This window comes from Mesoplodon mirus (assembly GCF_964341445.2).
Source record: "Mesoplodon mirus genome assembly, chromosome: 8".
Classification (NCBI taxonomy): domain Eukaryota; kingdom Metazoa; phylum Chordata; class Mammalia; order Artiodactyla; family Ziphiidae; genus Mesoplodon; species Mesoplodon mirus.
Genome location: NC_138984.1, coordinates 35,193,361 through 35,217,254, shown reverse-complemented (window position 1 = coordinate 35,217,254; position 23,894 = coordinate 35,193,361). Strand labels below are relative to the sequence as shown.

The window sequence follows — 23,894 nt, the reverse complement described above, 5'->3', positions numbered from 1 at the left end:
AAATAGAACTTACAAATGAGACCCCCTTCTAATTTCAGTCACCCAGAATAATGTCAAAAACTCATCCCCAAACCCTTTTTAACTACAATGAAATTTTATATTTATTCAACAGCTAAGTGCTTCTAAATGGCTTTAAAACCTTTAACATGGAACTAGTACATTTTCTAACTCTAAACTAAAAACTCTAGATTGCTTCCAGTAACTTCATATTCACATTTTGTCTTATGAAAATCTCTACTCACTGGTTTCCGTATCTTCTTCATCGATTAATGTGAAAATATTTGATTATCAGAGAGCAAGGGTAGGGAACCAGCAGGGATACTGAGGAAGAATTTTTACTATTTTATAATATATAAATAATATATACAATAATTTTTATATGATGTATTTCTGTAATATTTTTAGTACTGAGATATATTATTGTCGGGATCACAAAATACTATAGTGTCTCATTACGTTTCATGCAGAAACTGCAGTTAATGAAAGAATCCTTATCTTGGGATTTTGTAAGAAAGGAAGCATATATAATATATTTAGCTTGGGGTTTCCAGAAAGCCCAATTCTCTTACTGAAAGTATGATCAACATTCTCTAGAAAGTAGAACATTTGTTTCTTTCAAAAACTGATAGCAGTTTGCTACCTTTAAAATATGTTTACCAGACTGTAAGAAAGTTAAATCTGAATCTACATACAGATATCAATATTATAGTTAAGGTAAAATGTTAGGAAAGAAATCTGAAAAAACATTACTTTGAGATACAAGTTACCTAAGTAAAATATACATGAAATACTTAAACACAATCTTTATTTAACACAGTACCTGAAAAAAATAAAAATGTTTTCTCACATGGATTAGTTATTTCTTTCCTTCAAAAGAAGAATGAACTAGGCTATCCTTAAAGCAAAAGGCATCTTGTTATATCCAGCAGTTTAACAATCTTTATTCATCATGCAAAGCCATATGAAAATGCAGCTGACACCACTTCTCTCAACCCCCTTCTTCAAAAGAACAGCAAAATAATGTACAGCAAAACAAAAACTTTAAATTATATTTATATGACATCATCTTAGCAATTTATTTACAATTACTCTAAAGAACTCCACAATGCCCAAGAAAAGATAGTTACTGGTTCAGAATTAATATCAGTAATATAAAACTAGGAGTGAAGAGAAATGTATCATTGGGTATATACAATGGTTAGGAAAGGAGACTGAGAGACTTAGTGCTAGCTTCTGAATCTTGCCACATGCAGATCTGATGCCCAAGCAATATGGCCATAAAGAGATGATGATAACATAAAAACCACCATGCAAAAGAATCTACTGATATTTTATATACTAAGAAATGCTATTTCAGTATAGTGGAACACTGAATATACTTTAATCACAAGCATTGTCCTCAGTTTAGTAATAACTTTAAATCCAGCTTTTAAAAGTCACAAATAAAATGTTACTTCACAATCGGGATAAAGGTAGGTGATGGGCTCATATTCTCCCTTCAATTTCAACATATAATAAATAAAACTTTAACTATAAAACTATTTAAAACCATTAGAAAACATGTTTTCTTTTTCTTTTTTTCTTTCTTTCTTTTTTTGGCTGCGCCACACGGCTTGTAGGATTTTAATTCCCTGTCCAGGGATTGAAACTGGGCCCTCGGCAGTGAGAGCACAGAGTCCTAACCACTGGACCACCAGGGAATTCCCTTCTTTTTCTTTTAGAAGACCAATTATTGATGCTAATCCAAAAGCTCCAGAAGACTTCAGAATTACCAAAACTTTTCATAGGTTTTAGCAATTTCCATATTTCTGTTTAAAAAGCCTCAAAGAATAAAAAGGCAATTGTGTATAACAACTTTTTTCCTTTCTAGTTTTCTCCCTGGGTGGTAATACTATTCATGATCCAAAGATGAGGCAACCAAAAAGGATTTTTAATGAACTTTTCTATTTATGTCTGCCTTTCCTTATAAATTAGCTTTTACTAATATTGATTTAAAGCTACAATTAAGCTAGATTAAAAGGGAAAATCATTTGAGAAATTTCAAACACACCAAAGGGACTCATTCCTCTTTCTTTGTGGCTACACCCCACCCTCACAAAGTGAAATTTTACCAGTAATAGGAAATATTAAAATAGAATGTTTTAACATTTAATAGGATATTTTAAAGGAATTCTATTTTGATTTCTTTTTCAAAGAGTATGACTTATGATTAACAGGAAGAAATGTTTCTATCTAATCCCATACTTTTTAGAATTTCATCAAGTGTTAATGTACTTCCGTTTAGCACAAATACTCCAATATTCTAACAATGGTAGTAGATACACTTCAAGTGTCTCATTTAGGCATCAAGAATGTGGAGAAACAGACTGTTGTTCAATTTAGGCCAACTCTGAATTCGACATCTATTCATATACTTATTTTTATGGATTATACAAGATAAGACTGACTCCCAGGGATAACATAAAGAGATACAGAAGAACAAAAAGGGAAGGCTGCGTCTTTCACACGATTCTCTTCATAGCACCAACTTCTTTGTGTCCCTAGATCATGCACATGCAACAATGTTAAATGAAGTAAGGTCAATCTGGGCAAATGGGCAAGGGAACAGAGGGTAGATTTAGATTCTTACTGAGCATGCTCAAATTTCTAATGCACCAAAAAGCAAGAGATTTCCCTAAGGTAGAAGGTAACTGCTTCATGTATGTTTGGTCTTTAAAATAAGTAAAAATATGTAACCTATTCTAAAACTTCTTTTCTTGCTATATTTCATAAATTAGTGTATAGCTTCCACAGCAGCAATATATTAAATAATGAAAAACTATTAGGCCACAGTTTCCTCTTTCACAAAACCAGCTTCTATGGCATCACATGTAAAACTACAAATAATACTTTCCTATCAGAGAGAAGTATTCTTTTCCAGATAGTGGTCGTGGGTGTGGTGGCAGGGGAGGGGTAAAAAAAATTCTCATTTGAGATACCCACACTGTAGAAACAAGGATCTGCTAGGATTTATAACCTCTAAATAATACATTTCAATTCTGTTTGGGAGCTTTATAAGGCAATCATTATTTACAATAAATGATAAAATGTAGTGTGCACCAGGACAGCACATTTATAGAGGAAAGATGTCAGTAGTTCACTAGTTAGACCCAGGCAACCTGACTCGACGATTATAAAAAGCCAATCAATACTTGTTTATTCTGTCAAAGAGATAAGAAATTCTTGTTAATTGACCACCCTGGGACTAGAGACAAATTAGCCGGCTCCACTTTAGTCCAGTTTCTCAAAGATAATGTGTTAATGCTTTACAACTCTCCTCACATATTTTCAAAAGAATACATTACTATATAAATGAAATTGATGCATAGTGACTAATAAGGCTCAGGTCCATTGGGTGCATTTTTCCTTTCCTGATGTTAGAATAAACATGCTCAGTAATGAAAAAATCCCAAGCATTTGCAGACCTTTTGGAGACAGGCCTCTCCCTTGTTAGTAGCCATGCCAAGCTGTTCTTTAATTACACAGGGATGCAGACTCCAGGCCAGCACAAATGGTAACTAAAGATTGTACCTGACCTGGTGCTAGCCATATGGGGGGGTGCACTTTGCAAGGAGGAGCTAATATACCCTGGGGTAGTGGAAACACACACTAGAATGGAAAGATGTTCTGCTTGGGGATAGAGAGCCAGGATCCTTCTCCAGCAACTGCCTCACTGACTTTTGCCTCCTCATCTCTGTCCTACCCTCTGTTGTGGCTGCTGCTGAGTTGGGCTCCGGTGAGCCGTGCTCAGGAGTCCTGCGCACCAGCACCTCCCCCTCTTGCACACGTTTGATCCCTAGGTCAGTGGAGCCGTGTTGGATCGGGGAGCCAGGAATACTCGAGTCAGCCTCGTTTGAGAAGTCAAAGCCATCTGGGATTCAACATATAAAATTTTAGTGTTTTTGTGCTGTTCTATTCTTTTCTGAGCATTTTGACCCAGGCAGATAAGAGAATGTATATATGGATATGATATAAACGCAAATATTATTTATATAGTTACATGTGTGTGCACAGCATGCACACACATAAGGCAGCAGATGAATAATGTGAGGTTTGCAAATGAACAGGAGAGAAAAATAGAGATCATTAAAACGGCAATTAATATCTCTTAGGCAAGACAGCTTGACTATTCAAGTACCATACGCCTATGAAATACTGCTGGACTCAGCACTTATATGAAAAGAAAAAGAAAGATAAAAATCAATTCTTTTATGGATAGCTGTATTATACCATTAGTTTGGCCAGTTAAATAGTTTTCTCCCACAATTCTCATACAGGCACCTTTTTTCCCAGTATGGTAACAGGCTTACAGAAATTTCTTTCCTATTGTTATTACTAGTTCAAAAAAAGACAAAAATTAACTTGATCTTATTTTCTGTTTTAACATTCATAGAGCAGTCTAAATAACATCTTTCTGCTTTATAAAATATATATACATATTAAAATGAATTCAGGTATTTAAACCATATTTCTAGTGCTATTTTTAACAACTAAACAATTTTACTGTAATTACATAAAGTACTATAATATCATGTGCTAATATAGTCTGTAAAAACTTACTTTAATCCGTGAGTGGGCTGTAGGGATTTCGTACTCACCTTCTCTCCTCCATCTATGGCGACGGATTGAAGCTGTTGTAATCGCAGTCCGAGAAATCCTCGGCACTGTTGGAGTGACTTCGACTTTAAGTACCTTCTGGCCTTCTTGTGAAGAATCAGGAGCATCAAATGGTAATGAGTTTTTCATGGCATTGGCAACCTAAAATGATAATGTAAGTCTCTATATATTTACACCCAATATACAATTTATGCTTATTTTACACTTCATGTTCCCCTACTTTTTAAAATATGTACTTAAAACATCTATTATAAAATATACAAGCATAATGTGTCAGAAATGTCTGTATCTCCACTGGTCTATATTCTTTTAGGCAGGCTTTAAAATGAGAATTCATTTAAAATAATGTGAGTCACACACCCCCATCGATTCCTTGAAGTTGTTGACTTTCAAAGAGAAAAAACATTCCAAAGAAAGAAAAAGTGTTTTTAACATTTGAACCCTGATATAGGAAAGTTTAGAATGAGTTTCTGATTATTCAGATGATAAATAACATGCAAAATTTAATCTAATAAAATTTAATTAAAAAATTAGCTTTGTTTCCATGAGGAGAAATTTTCCCTAAACACGTCTGGCATTTTGTTCCACCACTTTCTGCCCTCCGTGGAGGAGAGTGAGATATGTGCCTGGAGAGTAATCACCATTATAACATTGTTTTGTTTCCTTTGTCCTGTCTAGATTTTAAAAATAGTTGTATACTGCTTTACCACTTAACACAGCTAGCATGTTCCTTTAATATGAATTTTCAAACATATAACTTCATCAAGTAAATAACATAACTTAATCATTCTCTGCTGTAAAACGTTTAGGGTTCTGATTCCTTTGCAATTAAACTAATATTGATCTAGTGTCCACAATACTTTAAAAAAAACTTTAAGTAGTTTCTTGGGAAATGTTGCTACACATGGGATAGTAGGTCAAAGAAAATACGCACACATTACCAAACTGCTACTGCAAAGGGATGATCAGAGTTGTGTCATACTGTTACTGGTAACATAGAGAATGCCTTCCTTACTCTGCTACTGGATGTTCACATTTATTTTTTGATTGATCATTTACCCTTTGGAGACATATTTATTTTGTGGAAGAGTATGAAATTTTTATATAGAACAAAATATTAATTGGCTTTTTTGTCATGCCTGTTGATAATATTTTTCTCAATTTGTATACCACATATTAATTTTGGTTTTAAAAAACTGATGGTTTAGGGACTATCCGGTGGTCTAGTGGTTAAGACTCTGCACTTCCATTGCAGGGGGCATGGGTTTGATCCCTGGTCAGGGAACTAAAATCCCAGATGCTGCACAGTGCAGCCAACAAAACAAACAAACAAAAACTGATGGTTTAGAATTTAGATGTTTATGTAGGAAAAAAAAAAATCAACCTTTTTTGGTGATGTGTCACCATCACTAAAGCTTAGAAAGTCCTTCCTTCTCTAGAAATTTGAGTAAATATTTATAACTTTTCTTCTTTCTTTTCTTAAAGGATTTAAAGACATTTAATTCTTTAATTTATCTGAACTTTATTTTGATATGTTGTAAGAGGACAGGATCTAAACCAATTTTGTTTTCTCTCCAATTGTTACTATGGAATAAATCTTTTTCCCTCAATGATTTAAAATGCCTCATATATTACATATTGAATTTTAAACCTACTAGTGCCCTTTTCAGGCACAGGAATGTTTAATAAAAACTAAATATAACAACTTACCAATAGCGGTTGAGAAAAGAGTTCTAGCTGAGCTCTATAAATGATGTCATCAAGGACTTCCTGGCCAAGGTCCCATTGTCCATTATACCTATGGAGAAGCAGATTATTTACTATCTTTAGCAAATATATCTAATATTCAACAACCATCTTTTCTATTCTTCCAAGTCCTATTATTTTGGTTCTGTAACAAGATTTTCACGTTACTTTTTGCACCATTTCATTTCTTGGTTACAAGAACAAAATGAAGATTTCAATACTAACATTTAAAATATTTTACAGGACTTCCCTGGAGGCTCAGTGGTTAAGAATCCACCTGCCAATGCAGGGGACATGGGTTTGAGCCCTGGTCCAGGAAGATCCCACATGCCACAGAGCAACAAAGCCCATATGCCACAACCACTGAGCCTGCGCTCTAGAGTCCACAAGCCACAACCACTGAAGCCGCATGCCACAACTACTGAAGCCCACGTGCCTAGAGCACGTGCCCCGCAACAAGGGGAGCCACTGCAATGAGAAGTCCGCTGCAATGAAGAGTAGCCCCCACTCGCCACAACTAGAGAAAAGCCCATGCACAGCAATGAAGACTCAACACAGCCATAAATAAATAAATTCATTAATTAATTTTAAAAAAAGAAAGTCATGAAACTTTCTAAAAATAAAATATTTTACAGAAGTCTCTACATATTAATTGCTTTTTATCATGTGTTGATATTTAGGGTGATCTATTTAATGCATTCATGAAAACCTGGGTTATGAACTACGTAGAAAGACATAGAGTTCCATACAGAAAACCTGACAGTTTCTAGTCTTCAATTTAATGATTACTTATATTTTGGCTATTTTAAAAGTACTGAAAGGACTATGAACAATTATACATCAACAAACTGGACAACCTAGAAAATGGATAAATTCCTAGAAATATACAACCTACCACGACTGAATCATGAAGAAATAAAAATCTGAACAGACCCATCACTGTACCCACAGGAGATTGAATCGGTAATCAAAAACCTCCCAATAGGGCTTCCCTGGTGGCGCAGTGGTCGAGAGTCCGCCTGCTGATGCAGGGGACACGGGTTCGTGCCCCGGTCCGGGAAGATCCCACATGCCGCGGAGCGGCTAGGCCCGTGAGCCATGGCCGCTGAGCCTGCACGTCCAGAGCCTGTGCTCCACAACGGAAGAGACCACAACAGTGAGAGGCCCGCATACCACGCAAAAAAACAAAAAAAACAAAAAAACCCCTCCCAATAAGCAAAAGTCTGGGACCAGATGGCTTCATGGGTGAATTCTACCAAACATTTAAAGAAATAATACCAATCTTCAAATTCTTCCAAGAGTGAGCACTTCCATATTCATATCACGAGGCCAGCATCCCCCTTATACAAAAATCAGACAAGGATACTATAAGAAAATTACAAGCCAATATGCCTGATGAACGTAGCATAAATGCAAAAATCCTCAACAAAATATTAGCAAACTAAATTCAACAATTCACTAAAAGGATCATACACCATGGTCAAGTGGGGTTTATCCCTGGGATGCAAGGATGGTTCAACGTCTACAATTTAATCAATCATGATATACCATATTAACAAAATGAAGGATAAAAATCACACAATCATATCAATAGATGTAGAAAAAGCACGTGACAAAATCTGAAATCCATTCATGATTAAAAAACTCTCAAAAAAGTGGGTACAGAGGGCATGTAGCTCAACATAATGAAGGCCATACATGATAAGCCCACAGTCAACAACAAACTCAACAGTGAAAAATGGAAAGCTTTTCCTCTAAGATCAAGAACAAGACAAGGATGTCCACTCTTGCAACTTTTATACAACATAGTACTGGAAGTTCTAGCAAATCAGAAAAAAAGAAGTGAAACTGTCTCTATTTGCAGATGACATGATATATAATACAGCTGATCCATGAACAACACGGGCTTGAACTGCACAAGACCACTTATACGTGGATGCTTTTCAATAAATACCAACTACAGTAATACACAATCTGTGGTTGGTTGAAGCGTAGATATGGAAGGCTGACTTTAAAGTTATACTCAGATTTTCAACTGTGCAACTGGCACCCCTAACTCTTTTGCTGTTCAAGAGTCAACTGTAGAAAACTCTTAAAACTACACCAAAAAACTGTTAGAATAAAGAAATTTGGTAAACTTGTAGGTATAAAAGCAATGACAAAAATCTACTGCATTTCTTTAAAAAAAAAAAAGGGGGGGAATTCCCCAGTGGTCCATTGGTTAAAACTACCCTTTCAATACTGAGGGCGTGGGTTCAATCCCCGGTCATGGAACTAAGATCCCACAAGCCACACTGCGTGGCCAAAAAAAAAAAAAAAAAAAAAATCTGCTTTCTATACACTAATAACAAACTATCAGAAAGGGAAATTAAGAAAACAATCCCATTAACAATTAAATTTAAAAATACCTAGTAATAAATTTAACTCAGGAGGTGAAAGACCTGAGCATTGTACACTTATGATTTTCATATAATACCTCAATGAAAGAAACTGAAGAAGACACAAATAAACAGAAGGATATTCCACGCTCAAGGACTGAAAGAACTAATATTGTTAAAATGTCCATACTACCCAAAGCAATCTACAAATTCAGTGTAATGCCTATCAAAATTCTAGTGACATTTTTCATAGAAACAGAGCAAACAACCCTAGAATTTATACGGAACCACAAAGGACCCTGAATAGCCAAAGCAATCTTGAGAAACAACAAACCTGGAGGCATGATACTTACTAATTTCAAACTGTATCACAAAGTTTTAGGCCTAAAAACACAGAGATCAATGGAACAGAATGGAGAGCTGAGAAATAAACATATGCATATATAATCAATTAATTTAAACAAATATGAGAATATAAAATAGGGAATGGATAGTGTCTTTACTAAATGGTGCTGGGCCACCAAACCAGCTTTACAACAAATGCTAAAGGAACTTCTCTAGGCAGGAAACACAAGAAAAGGAAAAGACCTACAAAAATAAACCCACAACAATTAAGAAAATGGTAATAGGAACATACATAATGATAATTACCTTAAATGTAAATGGATTAAATGCTCCAACCGAAAGTCATAAACTGGCTGAATGGATACAAAAACAAGACCCATATATATGCTGTCTACAAGAGACACACTTCAGACCTAGGGACACATACAGACTGAAAGTGAGGGGATAGAAAAAGATATTGCATGCAAATGGAAATCAAAAGAAAGCTGGAGTAGCAATTCTCATATCACATAAAATAGACTTTAAAATAGACTATTACAAGAGACAAAGAAGGACACTACATATGATCAAGGGATCAAACCAAGAAGAAGATGTAACAACTGTAAATATTTATGCACCCAACATAGGAGCACCTCAATACATAAGGCAAATGCTAACAGCCATAAAAGGGGAAATCGACAGTAACACAATCATAGTAGGGGACTTTAACACCCCACTTTCACCAATGGACAGATCATCCAAAATGAAACTAAATAAGGAAACACAAGCTTTAAATGATATATTAAACAAGATGGACTTAATTGATATTTATAGGACATTCCATCCAAAAACAACAGAATACATTTTCTTCTCAAGTACTCATGAAACATTCACCAGGATAGATCATATCTTTAATTTTTTTTTTTTTTTTTTTTTCAGTAGGCGGGCCTCTCACTGCTGTGGCCTCTCCTGCTGCGGATCACAGGCTCCGGACGTGCAGGCTCAGCAGCCATGGCACACGGGCCCAGCCGCTCCACAGCATGTGGGATCCTCCCAGACCAGGGCACGAATCCGTGTCCCCTGCATCAGCAGGTGGACTCTTAACCACTGCACAACCAAGGAAGCCCACAGACCATATCTTGGGTCACAAATCAAGCCTTGGTAAATTTAAGAAAATTGAAATTGTATCAAGTATCTTTTCCGACCACAACGCTATAAGACTAGATATCAATTACAGGGGAAAAAACTGTAAAAAATACAAACACATGGAGGCTAAACAATATGCCACGAAATAACCAAGAGATCACTGAAGAAATCAAAGAGGAAATAAAAAAATACCTAGAAACAAATGACAATGAAAACATGACGACCCAAAACCAAAAGCAGTTCTAAGAGGGAAGTTCATAGCAATACAATCCTACCTCAAGAAAAAAGAAAAATCTCAAATAAACAACCTAACCTTACACCTAAAACAACGAGAGAAAGAAGAACAAACCCAAAGTTAGCAGAAGGAGAGAAATCATATGGATCAGAGGAGAAATAAATGAAAAAGAAATGAAGGAAACAATTGCAAGGATCAATAAAACTAAAAGCTGGTTCTTTGAGAAGATAAACAAAATTGATAAACCATTAGCCAGACTCATCAAGAAAAAGAGGGAGAAGCCTCAAATCAACAGAATTAGAAATGGAAAAGGAGAAGTAACAACTGACACTGCAGAAATACAAAGGATCATGAGAGATTACTACAAGCAACTATATGTCAATAAAATGGACAACCTGGAAGAAATGGACAAATTCTTAGAAAAGCACAACCTTCCAAGACTGAACCAGGAAGAAATAGAAAGTATAAACAGACCAATCACAAGCACTGAAATTGAAACTGGGATTACAAATCTTCCAACAAACAAAAGCCCAGGACCAGATGGCTTCACAGGCACATTCTATCAAACATTTAGAAAAGAGCTAACACCAATCCTTCTCAAACTCTTCCAAAATATAGCAGAGGGAGGAACACTCCCAAACTCATTCTACGAGGCCACCAACACCTTAATGCCAAAACCAGACAAAGACGTCACAAAAAAAGAAAACTCCAGGCCAATGTCACTGATGAACATAGATGTAAAAATCCTCAACAGAATACTAGCAAACAGAATCCAACAGCACATTAAAGGATCATACACCATGATCAAGTGGGGTTTATCCCAGGAATGCAAGGATTCTTCAATATACGCAAATCAATCAATGTGATACACCATATTAACAAATTGAAGGAGAAAAACCATATAGTCATCTCAACAGATGCAGAGAAAGCTTTCGACAAAATTCAACACCCATTTATGATAAAAACCCTCCAGAAAGTAGGCATAGAGGGAACTTTCCTCAACATAATACAGGCCATATATGACAAACCCACAGCCAACACTGTCCTCAATGGTGAAAAACTGAAAGCATTTCCACTAAGATCAGGAACAAGACAACGTTGCCCACTCTCACCACTCTTATTCAACATAGTTTTGGAAGTTTTAGCCACAGCAATCAGAGAAGGAAGGAAATAAAAGGAATCCAAATCGGAAAAGAAGAAGTAAAGCCATCACTGTTTGCAGATGACATGATACTATACATAGAGAATCCTAAAGATGCTACCAGAAAACCACTAGAGCTAATCAATGAATTCAGTAAAGTAGCAGGATACAAAATTAATGCACAGAAATCTCTGGCATTCCTATACACTAATGATGAAAAATCTGAAAGTGAAATTAAAAAAACACTCCCATTTACATTGCAACAAAAAGAATAAAATACCTAGGAATAAACCTACCTAAGGAGACAAAAGACCTGTATGTAGAAAATTATAAGACACTGATGAAAGAAATTAAAGATGATACAAATAGATGGAGAGATATACCATGTTCTTGGATTGGAAGACTCAACATTGTGAAAATGACTCTACTACCCAAAGCAATTTACAGATTCAATGCAATCCCTATCAAACTACCACTGGCATTTTTCACAGAACTAGAACAAAAAATTTCACAATTTGTATGGAAACACAAAAGACCCCGAATAGCCAAAGCAATCCTGAGAACAGAAAATGGAGCTGGAGGAATCAGGCTCCCTGACTTCAGACTACACTACAAAGCTACAGTAATCAAGACAGTATGGTACTGGCACAAAAACAGAAAGATAGATCAATGGAACAGGATAGAAAGCCCAGAGACAAACCCACGCACATATGGTCACCTTTTTTTTTTTTTTTTTTGCGGTACGCGGGCCTCTCATTGTTGTGGCCTCTCCCGTTGCGGAGCACAGGCTCCGGACGCGCAGGCTCAGTTGCCATGGCTGACGGGCCCAGCCACTCTGCGGCATGTGGGATCTTCCTGGACTGGGGCATGAACCCGTGTCCCCTGCATCAGCAGGCAGACTCTCAACCACTGCGCCACCAGGGAAGCCCCGGTCACCTTATATTTGATAAAGGAGGCAGGAATGTACAGTGGAGAAAGGACAGCCTCTTCAATAAGTGGTGCTGGGAAAACTGGACAGGTACATGTAAAAGTATGAGATTAGATCACTCCCTAACACCATACACAAAAATAAGCTCAAAATGGATTAAAGACCTAAATGTAAGGCCAGAAACTATCAAACTCTTAGAGGAAAACACAGGCAGAACACTCTATGACATAAATCACAGCAAGATCCTTTTTGACCCACCTCCTAGAGAAATGGAAATAAAAACAAAAATAAACAAATGGGACCTAATGAAACTGCAAAGCTTTTGCACAGCAAAGGAAACCATAAACAAGACCAAAAGACAACCCTCAGAATGGGAGAAAATACTTGCAAATGAAGCAACTGACAAAGGATTAATCTCCAAAATTTACAAGCAGCTCATGCTGCTCAATAACAAAAAAACAAACAACCCAATTCAAAAATGGGCAGAAGACCTAAATAGACATTTCTCCAAAGAAGATATACAGACTGCCAACAAACACATGAAAGAATGCTCAACATCATTAATCATTAGAGAAATGCAAATCAAAACTACAATGAGATATCATCTCACACCAGTCAGAATGGCCATCAAAAAATCTAGAAACAATAAATGCTGGAGAGGGTGTGGAGAAAAGGGAACACTCTTGCACTGCTGGTGGGAATGTGAATTGGTACAGCCACTATGGAGAACAGTATGGAGGTTCCTTAAAAAACTACAAATAGAACTACCATATGACCCAGCAATCCCACTACTGGGCATATACCCTGAGAAAACCATAATTTGAAAAGAGTCATGTAGCAAAATGTTCATTGCAGCTCTATTTATAATACCCAGGAGATGGAAACAACCTAAGTGTCCATCATCGGATGAGAGGATAAAGAATATGTGGCATATATATACAATGGAATATTACTCAGCCATAAAAGAAATGAAATTGAGCTATTTGTAATGAGGTGGATGAACCGAGAGTCTGTCATACAGAGTGAAGTAAGTCAGAAAGAGAAAGACAAATACCGTATACTAACACATATATATGGAGTCTAAGAAAAAAAAATGTCATGAAGAACCTAGGGGTAAGACAGGAATAAAGACACAGACCTACTAGAGAATGGACTTAAGGATATGGGGAGGGGGAAGGGTAAGCTGTGACAAAGTGAGAGAGTGGCATGGACATATATACACTACCAAACGTAAAATAGATAGCTAGTGGGAAGCAGCCGCATAGCACAGGGAGATCAGCTCGGTGCTTTGTGACCACCTAGAGGGGTGGGATAGGGAGGGTGGGAGGGAGGGAGATGCAAGAGGGAAGAGATATGGGAACATATGTATATGTATAACTGATTCACTTTGTTATAAAGCAGAAACTAACACACCATTGTAAAGCAATTATACTCCAATAAAGATGTAAAAAAAAAAAAAAAAGGTACTAAAAAAGAGAGTTCGACTTGCAGACGAAGGCGGCTGCCGCGCTCCGCATCCACCCCTCCTGCAACCCCACAAGCCAGTGCGCCCAGCCCGCCTGCCCGACCCGCCACCTGCGTTCGTTCGCCTGAGGAAGCCAACCGGGAGTTCACTTATGCACCCATTCCAGTGGTGTAATGGGTGTTTCTGCGGCCTAGGACTGGTGAGCCCCAACAAGTCCTGCTCGATGCCACCCATCAGTTTCCAAGACCTTCCCCTCAACATCTACATGGTCATCTTCAGCATGGGCATCTTTGTGTTCATGCTCAGCCTCATCTTCTGCTGCTATTTTATCAGCAAACTCTGGAACCAGGCTTAGAGCAAACGATATGGATATAAAGTGGTGGTGCTTAAAGGTGATGCCAAGAAGTTAGTTATATGGGCAGACCTGTGCAGTCTGTCTGGAAGACTCCAAGGGGAAGGATGAGCAGGGTGTGCTCTCATGCCAACATGCCATTCACCACAAGTGTCTGGTGAAGTGGCTGGAAGTGTGCTGTGTCTGCCCCATGTGTAACAAGCCCATTGCTGGTCCCTCAGAGGCCACCCAGAGCCTCGGGATCCTACTGGATGAGCTGGTGTGAGTGCTGCCTCCATACCAAGGCCTGGAGAAGACCTCTAGCCTCATGGGTGCCTGGTCCTTCCACAAAGAGGTGGTGAACAAGACTGTTGGGTGGTGATGGGCATGCTCACCTGGAGGGGCGGCGGTGCAGGGCTGGTCTTCCCGCATCAGGGTGAGACTAGACTTGCCCACCTCTCTGCTTCCTGAAACCTTCTTCCCTGCTACTCAGTTTTGATGGACTTGCCCATCAGGACCACTGTATCCTGGTACTGGACTATCTGCCTGCCTTGTCCCTGCTCTGGGAAAAGAAATCCATTCCTATTTGCCAAAGAACTTAGAGCACACTCCCATGAGGGTTCCGCTGAGGAGGACAAGCTGCCCTGACCTAGAAGAAGGGATGAGATGGGCTCTGCCCCACCTGTGACCTCCCCGCCCCCTCCCCACTCCTTCCAGAGGAAGGTTAGAAGGGAAGGAAGGAAAGACAGAGGAACCAAGTGCCTCCAGTGGAAGCAAGGGAGGCTCTGTAGGAAATTGGCAAGAGCAGGGATGAACAGAAGAAAAGTCAATGTTTACATGGGACCTATGGAAACAAAGGCTGTCTGGCCGGCCTGCTGACTACAGGGGGGTAGAGGGCAGCCCCCTCCCCCTCCTAGATCTGAGGTGCTGTCTGTTCCCTGTTCTTTGGTTGAGCTCAGAGCTTCCTATTCCATGTTGGGGTTTGAGTATCCACTGCCCCAGAGGAAGGGCTTGGTCTACACCCAAATGGATTCCCAGGGTTTTTTCTAAAGGAGCAAAAAGGGGCCTGGGAATGGGGGTGTCTGAATATTAAGGTCGCAGTGGACACCCTCTTCCCCTTTGTAAATAGTATTTTTATACTTCACCCTCACCATCTCAGGCTTTATACATGGAATCCCCCAAATGGAAGGGGTAGGGGTTTTCCGTTCCTCCCCCAAGTGGGTGAGGGTGGGAAAAATGTATGTATTTAAAGAAAATTAAATTTAATAACAAGTTTCTCTAAAAAAAAAAGTACTAAAGGAAATTCATATTAGAAAAACAAGATAATGGGTCCATAATGGAACAAAAAATTCAGTGTTGTGCAACTAATAAGGAAAAAAGAGAAACATAAGTTTCCAAACACTAGAAAGAATTCACCCAATTTCACAGTACACCTACTTACATGGCATAATAAACTCCTGTGAGAAGTTGCACCATAAATTCGGGATCCAATACTATTCGACCACAGAGTTCTTTCCAGTGTTTTTCATGTTGCCGTGGAAACCCACTCACACAAACCCTAGGAAAATACATTATTTATCACATGTGATTTCCTGATACATTAAATAAAACATTTTTGTTTCCATAAATTCACTTATTCAATGACTCATTTCTCAAATATTTTTTGAGTACTTGCTATGTGTCAGTCACTATCCTGGGCCCATGCATACAGTTGTAAACAGGCAAAAAGATAAAAATAAAATCTGTGCCCTCATAAAACGTACATTCTAGTGGACTATATCAATACAAGTAATAACTTTTCTCAAATAGGCATCTCTTTCATAATCATCCTTCTCCCTCTTCACAAAAGAAATGCATAACTTTCACACATCCCAAACTGAATCAGGATGGAATGAGTGGAAGATACAGAAATCTCAAAACAAATAACCAAAGTATCAAAAACAATTCTCTGTTTTCCATCTCATTAAGAGATGCTTCCAGAAAAGTTACCCTTAATAATTATCAAAAACTGTTATGTACTTCTATTATTTTAAGAAATTAATTTATTAGAATAATTGTAATGGTGAGTCCAGAAGAAATTTTTTAGTGTTTCGTGCATTATGGTCAGGAAATATTTTTTTAATTTTTAATTTACACATTTTTTTGGTAGCAGAGATGTATAATTAGGTGATCAATAAAAGATTTGTAAGTATAATATGGCACGATATTAGGATAAAATTATGTGGATAAGGTGGAACAGAAATTCAATTTTAAGGAGAAAAAGAATGTTAGACTATTAAAGAAAAGCTTGCTCATTTATTCCATACATGGGATGATGGTGGTTATCAATCAGATCACTGTGTATTTACATTATATACATTTAAAATAGTGATCAACAATTGTTGTTTTATTATGTCAATATTTACCTACTGGAAATCATATAATTTACAACTATTTAAAACAGAATAAAAAATTTAAATGTTAACTTAAAAGTGTACAAAGGCTACACAGTTTTTCGAAATTCCTTAGGGGATATGTGAATAAAAGTCTGAGGACTACTAAACTCTATCATCACTTTTGTTATTAAGAAACTCTATATCGGGCTTCCCTGGAGGCGCAGTGGTTGAGAGTCCGCCTGCCGATGCAGGGGACACGGGTTCGTGCCCCGATCCCGGAAGATCCCACATGCCGCGGAGCGGCTGGGCCCGCGAGCCATGGCCGCGGAGCCTGTGTGTCCGGAGCCTGTGCTCCGCAACGGGAGAGGCCACAGCAGTGAGAGGCCCGCGTACAGCAAAAAAAAAAAAAAAAAAAAAAAAAAAAAAAAAGAAACTCTATATCATGCCACAGTAATGTTACCAATTAGAGATATGGCAGATTTGTTTTAATGAGCCAAAAAATAGTCATTTATAAATAAATTTATCTGTAGATAGGCAGCAAGTGCTTAAACAATATACTCTCTTGATAACAGTATCTAGGTTAGAGACAAGAATTTTTTTTTTTTGCAGTACGCAGGCCTCTCACTGTTGTGGCCTCTCCCGTTGCAGAGCACAGGCTCCGGACGCGCAGGCTCAGTGGCCATGGCTCACGGGCCTAGCCGCTCCGTGGCACGTGGGATCTTCCCGGACCGGGGCACGAACCCGCGTCCCCTGCATCGGCAGGCGGACTCTCAACCACTGCTCCACCAGGGAAGCCCGAGACAAGAATTTTGTTAGTCATTAATCATGTTATTATAGGCAAGTGAACCTTAAGATAATATATAAATCAATCTCACAGCTAACTTAGATCGGCCTTCCTCCATTTAGCAAAACTGAGTTTTGGTCTCTTCCCAATAATACAACAGCATGAACGCGTACAAAGCATTTGCAGTGGGCAGACTCTTTGAGGGGTGGGGTCAGGGGCCCTGATTCCTATGATCCCTCCTTCCTGGTATTCACACCCTGTGTTATCCTCTCCTCTTGAGTGTGGTTGGAACCTGTGATTTGCTTATAACAAGGCAAAGGTGATAGGATTCGCATGCGTACACGTACACGTTATGTGATTATATTATGTAAGAGGAACTGACCACTGGCCTTCAGCAGACAGTCAACAAGAAAATGAAGCCCGTCCTACAACTATAGGAACTGAATTTTGCCAAGAGAAGTGTATAATTCCTCAAATGAACCTCAGATAAGACCGCAACTCTAGCCAACATCTTAACTGCAGCTTGTAATACCCTAAGCAGAGGGCCCACCTAAATGATACCTAGACTTCTAACCCCAAGAAACTGAAATAATAAATGCATGCTATTTTAAGCTACTAAATTCATGGTGTAATTTGTTATGAGGCAATAGAAAAACTAAAATAGCATTTAACTTCTGTGGGGGCTTAGTTTCCTCAAATAAAAATCAACTGGGCAGGATAAACTGAGTGTTCCTTCTATAATCAAAATTCTGCTCCTCTGTCTCCAATCTCATTTATATTACTTAATTTTTTTTCAACAGTGGAAATTTAAAATTTCAGCTCAGGTCTGTCCAAATTATTAGAAATTCTGCTTTAGTAAAGATTAGAATATACAAATACAAATAAGACATACACATAATTGATGTCACTGCTAATCTTATCCAAAGCAGACAGTTATTTGTGAGATATATAAAGGAAAAAGTTCATGTTTCTTATGACTTTCTCTACGTAGAGGACTATTTATTCAAATCACTCAAAGTGATTTATAAAAATTGGCATCCAGGCAGTGACTAGGTATATCACTAAACCACCCTAAACCTAAAACATCTTGGCTTAGCTCAATGTTGAGCTAGAAAATGCTTCTTTTAATAACTGAAATATTTTCAAGAAATCATGATGCATGAGGGATAAGGATTCCTATAGGAATGTAAGTTCCCTGAGTTTTGTTTACTGCTGTATCACCAGAAATTAGAACAGTGCCTACCAGAGAGAATGTGCTCAATAAATATGTGTGAAGGTTAATGATAATTATTCTTCTTACCTGGAGCCCATTCGGCAAAGAGACTGGTAAGATGAAGCAGGCATATACACAATAGCAGAATTATAACATAACATGAGGAAACTCAGGACTTCAAACCTAGAAAAAACAAAAACAAGGAAAAAGGATTACAATTATTTCTACTTAGAGACTGTAGTAAATGATTTCTTCGTTTGACGGTTATAACAACAATGCCTTAATATTGACCTTCATAATTTCTCAGAGTACTGTAATATCCACCTCAATAATTTCTCTATTTCCATTTGCCTTATTAAAGGTCACAGCTCTTGCTGCCATCTATATTTTCTTCCTCAGAAAAACCCCCAACATGCTTGAACAGATGACTCCTCTATGCTACATTAATCCACTATTCCTATTGACTGCATGATAAAGCCCAAACTCATCATGGCATACAAAGTCCTTTAAAACCCACCCTCAACCTACCTCTCCAACCCTACTTCCCTCTACTGTCTACCACATACACAACACTACATCAATCTTATACCATTCCATGAATATGCCATAACCTTTCAAAATTCCTTGCTTTTATGGATGCTACCCTTTCTTATTAGAACATACTTCTCACTTGGGAAACTCCTGCTAAGGTTTCAAATTCTGGCTCAAACTTTAATCTCAGACATAAAGCCATTCTTAATTCTTCTAACTAAAACAAACAAACACTGTTCCCTTTATCTGTGTAGCTCTAATACAGCATTTATCCCACTAAATCAACTCTGTCTTTACCTCTGTTTTATCTATTTAGTAATAAGCAACTTTAGGACACAGACCTTGATTTATTCATCTCTAACTCTAGTGTCCAGCATAGTGTTTAATACATTATTACTGCTCAATTAATTTTTATTGAATGAATAAATGAATGCTCTCCTAATCTTTATGATCACTAAGAAAGTGGCTCCTAAGCCTGGATGCACATTATAGTTATTTAAGGACATTTTGGAATAATGTATTCCTGTGTCTCAACCCAGAATGACCCAATTAGAATCTCTGAGGGCAGGACCCAGGAACGTTGTTTGTCTAAAAAGCTTCCCATAGGTGGTGAAGAGTATATGGAAACTCACTGTACTATTTTTGAAACATTTTTTGTAAGCCAGAAATTATTTCAAAATGAAAAGGTAAAAAGTGAGTTGAAAGTCTGACGTGGAAGCAGGCACATCTTCAGATCCTTTCTCCTTCTCTATGCTGCTAGGTTTATTGAAGATTTATTTTCTGAAATTGAAGATTTATTTTCTGAAAGGATAAAAGAGAAATTTCTACCTGGGAACCACCAGGCACAATTATGATTTGGGGTCAGGGCGGGGGGTGGGGGAGGAAGGGAAGATACTGAAAATAGAAAACTTAAGTGAAATGGGTCTTATTGGATATTGAGACCTCAAGTCCTCCTTCCCCATGTGGTCATCAGAATGCTAGCAGCAAGCCCTCTGGTTAAGAGACTGGAAGAGTTTTCTTTGGGGAATTTGACCACCCTAAGAGGAAAGACTTAAAGATATAGACTTGGGAAGTTCCCCAGCTGGATGGCCCAGTGAGAAGTTGTGAAGTTCACCATCAACTAGCCCTACCAACATGGCTATAGCTTCTCATTTTTTTTATTCCCCTACTTTTAAACATAAGTGGGAAAAAAGGATTACCAGACACCTGAGGAACTTCACTAACATGAAAATGAGATCAAAATAAAGAAATGGGGGGTGGCGGGGGCACAATTTGGAGGACACAGAGAACATAGAAGAGGAAAAAATAAAGCAAATTATCATTAATATTCTAAAAGATGAGATGTTGTTTCAAAAAATAAAAAAACCAAAAACACCAAAAAGGATCTATTTTAAAAGACCACTCAGAAAACAAGAACACCTTTTAGATACACAAAATATGATGACAGAAATTAAAAACTCAAGAAAAGGATTGGTGGATGAAATTGAGGAAATACCACAGAAAGTGAAGTAAAAGGAAAAACATATGGCGAATGGAAGAGGAAAGAGGACCACAACAGGAGTTCCCACATTCAAATAATAAAAGCTCCAGAAGAAAGATAATAAAAGACGAGATAGATAAAAGACAAATAGTAAAAGACCAGATAAATTGGGGAGCCTAAACTAATTAACAAAAATAATTCAAGAAAATTCCCAGTCTGAAGGACATGAGTTTCCAAATAGAAAAGGTCCACATAGTGCTCAGCACAAAGGAGGAAATAAACCCACACCAAGAAATACCACAAAGGAATTTCAGAATACTAGGAACAAAGAATGAGGATATAGGGTGCAGGAAACAGTGGATCCACCCACACAGGAAAAAGACAAAGAGAATTCCCAGGATAAGAGTGAGGGGAGATCCCAACATAATGTGTACACCAGGCAAAGAGGGCAACACAGTCCAGACTGGAATAAGTCAAAAGGTTCTGAGATAAAACTGAGAAAATAACTGGTGTAAATGAAGTCTTGGAAGGCTATGTAGAAAACTGACAGAAAATTTGCAGGGTTGAATTACAAAGCACATAGTAAACAAAGAAAACAAAAGGCTAACGATGAACTTCAAGGAAAACAAAAAGATATGCAGGAAAGGAAAAGTAATAAACTAATCACAAAGCTCAGCCTGAATAGCTCTGATGAACAATGATCATTCATAATGAGAAATCTAAATAATGAGTTCCCCAGAATTACAACATAAGATAGGACAATGAGAGAGGTAACAACCTAAATTTTTATCTTTCCTGGAGATAAGTTATTAGATAATGGCCCAAAGTGAAAAATTAAAAAGCAGTAAATTAATCAAAGAAGTGGAGGTAAATATTAAAAGCAAGATTTCTCAGCCTCAGCACTATCAGCATTTTGGGCTAGATAAGTGTTTGCTGTGGGGGGCTGGCCCAGGCATGGTAGGATGTTGAGCAACATCCCTGACCTTTACACTTGAGATGCCTGTAGCAGTCCTCCCTCCCACTCAGTTGTGACAAACAAACAAGTCTCCAGACATTGCCAAATGTTCCCTGGGGGGCAGAAGTGCCCTGGCTGAAAACCACTGGTTAAAAGTTGTTACATCTGGGAAGGGAGAAGTGGAAGGGAGAGGGATCTGGAGATTGCAGTCCTTCTTAATAAGCTCTGTAGGACTAATGCATATTTAATTGAAAAAAAAAGGGTGTGTGTGTGTGTGTGTGTGTATGTGTGTGTATTACTGATACAGTCGGCTATACAAAAAAGTAACATATACAGCAAAGACAAAACAATAGCACAATAATGAGATACCAATTGTCATACCCACTAGGATGGATATAATCAAAAAGATGGAAAATAAGTATTGGTGAGGATGTTGAGAAACTGGAACTATCATACACTGCTGGTGGGAATGCAAAATGGTACACCACTCTGGAAAACAATATGACAGTTCCTCAGAAAGTTAAGTATTAAGTTAAATACCATATAGGGACTTCCCTGGTGGTCCAGTGGTTAAAACACCGCACTTCCACTGAAGGGGGCACGGGTTCGATCCCTGGTCAGGGAAGTTCCTCATGCCATGTGGTGGAATAAAAATAAAATAAAAATAAAATAAAGTAAAATAAAATGAAATAAATACTGTATAACCCAGCAATTCTACTAGGTATATGCTCAAAAGAACTGAAAATCTTTACACAAAAACTTGTAAACAAATGTTGACAGCAGTAGTATTCATAAATATTCCAAAACTGGAAATAACCCAAATATCCATCAATTGATGGATGGATAGATAAACAAAATGTATATTGTCATAATGGAATATTATTCAGTCATACAAAGGAACTACACACTACCACATAAACGAAACTTGAAAACATGTTAAGTAAAAGAAACCAGACACAACAAAAGGCCACATACTATATAATTCCACTTATATGAAACGTCTAAAATAGACAAAACCATAGAGGTAGAAAGTGAGATACATGGTGGCCAGGGGCTGGGGAGAAAGGAAAGGGGAGTTTCTTTTCAGTGTGATGAAAACATCCTGGAATTAGCTAGTGGTAGTGGATGCACAAGCTTGTGAATACACTAAATATCACTGAATTGTATACTTTAAAGGGGTGAATTTTATGGGATGTGAATTATATCTTAATTTAAAATAAATTTAAAAGTCAGTAATTAACTTAAAATGTGCAAATATAAAACACAGTGCAGTTTCCTCAATACTTAAAAAACTCTCGGGGAATTCCCTGGAGGTCCGGTGGTTAAATTTCCGTGCTTCCACTACAGAGGGCATGGGTTCAATCCCTGGCTGGGGAACTAAGATCCCGCAAGCCTCTCGGTGCAAACAAACAAAATAAATAAATAAATAAATAAACAAATAAAACCCTTGCCAATCACTAGAAAAAAAATACACAATTCAATAAGAAATATGGACATAGGACACGAATATGCAGTTCACAGGTCAAGAAAAATACTTAATGAATTAACATATTAAAAGCATTCAAGCCTAGTCATAATTAAAGGAATGCTAAGTAAAATAATGTGACATCAATTTTTAATGTTCAGATTGGCAAAGATTAAAAAATTTGAAAATATCCAGTACTGGGGGTTAGTATGAGGAAAGAGGCACTCTCAAACTACTCATAGGAGATTCAATTAGTCCATCAGTTTTGGGGAGGGTAATTTGGCAATACTAACTCAAACTGAAAAAGCAGACATTCTTTAGCACGGCAATTTCACTGTTAGGAATTTACTTTACAGATACTTTGGTGCTCCCATGCAAATATTTATACAAAAAATATTGTGTTCCTTATAAGATTGTTTAAAAAAACTGGAAAAAATCTAAATTTTAGTCAGAATGAGAGTGGTTAAAAACTGATAGTATGGGCACTTCCCTGGTGGCCCAGTGGTTAAGACTCCGCACTTCCACTGCAGGGGGTGTGGGCTCAATCCCTGGTGGGGAAACTAAAATCTCACATGCCACATGGCGTGGCCAAAAAAAAAAAAAAAGCAAGTTGTACAACAACATGTACAAATGAATCCAGTGTGTATGGGTCTGCAAGTGTTTAAGGTTGAATATATGCTTTTGCATGCATGAAAATTTTCTGGAAGGACACATAAAAAACTGCTAATAATTTAACTACTG

At 37.6% G+C, this 23,894-nt stretch overlaps 1 protein-coding gene and 1 pseudogene across 7 annotated transcripts in view; one reads left to right on the top strand and one right to left on the bottom strand.

Annotated features, from left to right (window-relative positions):
* The window catches only part of HYCC2 (hyccin PI4KA lipid kinase complex subunit 2), a 69,382-nt gene that overhangs the window by 8,109 nt on the left and 37,379 nt on the right, over positions 1 to 23,894 (bottom strand). For 5 of the 6 annotated variants that reach the window (XM_082630235.1, XM_082630234.1, XM_082630233.1 and 2 more), the window contains 5 exons: positions 18,810 to 18,905; positions 15,792 to 15,908; positions 6,367 to 6,454; positions 4,638 to 4,797; positions 3,743 to 3,910 (listed from right to left, as the gene is read on the bottom strand). In XM_082630235.1, coding sequence (XP_082486361.1) covers positions 3,743 to 3,910; positions 4,638 to 4,797; positions 6,367 to 6,454; positions 15,792 to 15,908; positions 18,810 to 18,905 — 629 coding nt within the window. The remainder of the gene's footprint in view (positions 1 to 3,742; positions 3,911 to 4,637; positions 4,798 to 6,366; positions 6,455 to 15,791; positions 15,909 to 18,809; positions 18,906 to 23,894) is intronic. The other variant, XM_082630237.1, reaches the window with a different exon arrangement.
* LOC309809250 (RING finger protein 122-like) lies at positions 13,788 to 15,448 on the top strand (annotated as a pseudogene). Its single transcript has one exon. The product of its transcript is annotated as an RING finger protein 122-like (transcript).